At 40.6% G+C, this 3,664-nt stretch overlaps 1 protein-coding gene across 1 annotated transcript; it reads left to right on the top strand.

Moving 5' to 3' along the window:
* Positions 1-1,326: 1,326 nt before the first annotated feature.
* LOC101404756 (olfactory receptor 52P1) lies at positions 1,327-2,316 on the top strand. Its single transcript, XM_014782431.2, has one exon. The coding sequence runs from the start codon at positions 1,327-1,329 to the stop codon at positions 2,314-2,316; it is 990 nt and encodes a 329-aa protein (XP_014637917.2).
* Positions 2,317-3,664: the final 1,348 nt, after the last annotated feature.

Genomic DNA, 3,664 nt, shown 5'->3' with positions numbered 1-3,664 from the left:
AACAAGAAAGAGTGTGGCAAAGAGATGATTCTCTTTTTATAACTATTTTCTAATTCCTCAAATTTCCTATAATCAGTGGCTTTTTTGTACTGATTATTGCAGTATTGGTTATCCAGCATCTAGAATAGGGCTAGTTACAGAGGAGGTTCACATTAAATATTTATAGTGGAATAAATAGATATGAATTTATAGGGAGTAAAGTTCTCATTCCTGTTTTGAAAACTTCCAGTTATAGTGATTCCTCAGCTTTTATTTTAATGACTATGTCTTTATTTCTATCCCATTAACATCATAATTTCCCAGGTTCTGCATAATTACTTTTAGCTTAAGTACTTCTTGCTGTGGATTGTGTCCTCTTAGGGAGAGGAGGTATGAGAAAGGTGAGATAAATGAGACAGTAGCATAAGATTTTCCCACAAGGAGGCATGAGTCATCTAGGCATGAGTCAAGGTAGTTTCGTACAATCAATTCTTTACATTCTGGAAGGGTGAAATTGAGAAGGATTTGGCTACATCCTTTCTTTGAAATCACCAAGAACCACAGAGAAAACGTGAATGAAGGATTAACCTGGGAGTGGACTGTAAAATGTTGGAAATTCTTGTATTAGAAATAGAAGGAAGTCCAAGAAGGGTTCACTTCAACATCTTGGAGAATGGAAACTGGACATGTGAGGGTAGATGAAGCATCTTAAGGAATTTCAGATGAAGGTTGATCAGTGATATGTGAAAATCTCTCTTGGTTATTGTAAGGAGTAGAAACAACTATGGTAATATTAAGATCAGAAATAATTACCATGCGCTAAGTCCCAGACCAGAACCCATTTTAAGTTGAAAAACAAGAAAAATGATGTCCAACTTCATTCAGTGAACTGTGTTGGCACTTCGTGTTTTGGACTGTTGGTCCCCCCTAATCTCTTCCCATACTCCAGAGAAGAGTGTGTGTGTGTGTGTGTGTGTGTGTGTGTGTGAGGTATATTCCTGAGAAGAATAAATGGGGTCTATACCTTTTATTTGAAGACAATAGGCCTTAGATAGAAGAAAATTCTGATTTATTTAAATTCTTATTTGAACACTTTCTTACATTTATTTATTTTATTTAACAAGTATTGAGTGTCAGGTACTATTGAATGCTCTTTACAAATATTAACCCACATAATTCTCTTAACAACTCTAGCAGATAGTACTATTATTTTTCCCATTTTATAGGTGATACAGCTTGCCTAACATTATATAGCTAGTAAGAGTTACTTTAGTTTCATTTATATCCCTGTCCTGTGTTGTCTCTTCAGGTAATGTGATACTGTGTGGGGGTGTCTGACCAGAGAAGATGCCCAGAACTCTTGGCCAGACCATGGAGTCTCCTAATCACACTAATCTGGACTCTTCTGTTTTCTTCCTCCTGGGCATCCCAGGTCTGGAACAGTTCCATCTGTGGTTCTCACTCCCTGTGTTCTGCCTGGGTACAGCCACAATCGTGGGTAACATGATCATCTTGGTTGTTGTTGCCACTGAGCCAGCCCTGCACAAGCCTGTGTACCTCTTCCTGTGCATGCTTTCGACCATTGACTTGGCTGCCTCCTTCTCCACAGTTCCCAAGCTACTGGCCATCCTCTGGTGTGGGGCTGGACACATCTCTGCCTCTGCCTGCCTGGCACAGATGTTCTTCATTCATGCATTCTGCATGATGGAGTCCACCGTGCTGCTGGCCATGGCCTTTGATCGCTATGTGGCCATTTGCCACCCACTCCGCTATGCCACTATCCTTACTAACACCATCATTGCCCGCATCGGAGTGGTCGCTATAGTGCGGGGCTCCATGCTCATGCTCCCATGCCCCTTTCTAATTGGACGTTTGAGCTTCTGCCAAAGCCATGTGATCCCACACACATACTGCGAGCACATGGCTGTAGTGAAGCTAGCCTGTGGAGACACCAGGCCTAATCGTGTGTATGGGCTGACAGCAGCACTGATGGTCATTGGAGTTGACTTATTCTGCATTGGTCTCTCTTATGTCCTCATTGCGCAAGCTGTCCTTCTCCTCTCATCCCACGAAGCTCAGTCCAAGGCCCTAGGGACCTGTGGTTCCCATGTCTGTGTCATCTTAATCTCTTACACACCAGCCCTCTTCTCTTTTTTTACCCATCGTTTTGGCCACCAGGTTCCACTCCATATTCACATTCTTTTGGCCAATGCCTATCTGCTCTTCCCACCTGCTCTTAACCCTATGGTATACGGAGTTAAGACCAGAGAAATTCGAGAAAGGGTTGACAAAGTGTTTCAAAGGGGGCAAGGAACTGGGATCAAGGCATCTGTTTGATCCAGGAATATAAAAGGGACTTAGTCCAAAAGAAAAGAAACTTTTCAAGTTAAACAATTAAACAATCCTCAGTATTTGAGACTTTAAAGAAGTTTTAATAGAGTGATGATGTCCTCTGTTATATCTTCTAGACTATTTCCAAGAATAATAAATCACAGAAGAGGTCAAATTGGTTCAGCTTTCTTAACTTCCATTCAGGGAAGTGTAACATGGGGAGATTCTTCCAATCTAGGCTAGAAGAGCCTCTGAGTAGTCATAGGAGCTTTCCTCACTTCCTGGCCCTCTCCCAATACAGCAGTCCAGGATTTCTAACCTCCTACTTTAGGCCATAGCTGTGTTACCATCTGCAAAGATCAGAAGATAGGACCATACAGACACAGTTAAAGAAATTAGAGCTTCAAGGGATCTGTATGCTTTTGAATGAATCCTATATTTTTCCATTAGAACCTAAAGCCAAGAAGAAGGAAGGGACTCACCAATACCCACAATAGTAGCAAGTGGCAGAGCAAAGACTTGAAACTGAGAGTCCTTTTATAGAACAAAAAGACTTCTATGGTTAAGGGCACAGGATAGATCAGGAATAGCTCTTCATTTCTAAACTTGGAATATTCATCCCACAGATATATCCCATCTTCAGCCCTAGGAGGACAACCTAAGTCCAGGTAACCTGGATATTACTCCCTGACAAGCAATGTGCAAATATTCTTACACATTCATACAATTGGAAGGGCCTTCCACAGGTCATTGACTCCTATCTCTGAACCTATAAAGGGCAGTCACTTTTTCAAACCAATTAGAGTAGAACATCTTAGCCGTCCATTCATCTATTTATTTAGAAGGGAAAGAGTGCCAAGTTGATCTAAGTCCCTCAATCCTAGCTAACACCATGTAGTGGAATTTTAATTGTATCTGCTAAACTAGGATTGGAAATCGGTTACTGTATATCTTGAGTCCTGTTTTCCAAAAAGAATACCTTCAGACAATTGGCCTTAAACATTTCATTAAAAAATTAGCACTTTTAATTTTGAATTAATGGATGGTACACATTGTCTGCTTGTCATCCTCTCAGTATGCCGTTCTATGCTGTTAGGTGGAGGAGACACAAAACCCCGCTTCTGGAAATTCATAGACACACCTACCATTGGGGAATATCAGTCTTGAGGGCCAAAAACTAAGGACCAGCTTTTTAAAGCTTCCATTCTTAGGAATATGGATGTTTTGATTATGATACTTCACATAGGTGGAAATAAGATGTTTGCAATATTAGAATTCAATAAAGTATGCTGAACACTGTTTTTCAAAAGAAAGACAATCATTATACTGTTCTATAGGAAGATTGCCAGTGCAC

This window comes from Ceratotherium simum, chromosome 7, assembly GCF_057802395.1.
Source record: "Ceratotherium simum simum isolate JZ-2026a chromosome 7, ASM5780239v1, whole genome shotgun sequence".
NCBI classification, from domain to species: Eukaryota; Metazoa; Chordata; class Mammalia; order Perissodactyla; family Rhinocerotidae; genus Ceratotherium; species Ceratotherium simum.
The sequence above is the reverse complement of the archived record's forward strand: the minus strand, read 5'-3'. Positions and strand labels throughout refer to the sequence as shown.

What these genes read in the sequence shown, in the direction of transcription:
- LOC101404756 (XM_014782431.2), top strand. Translation starts at nt 1,327, where the DNA reads ATGCCCAGAACTCTTGGCCAGACCATGGAGTCTCCTAATCACACTAAT.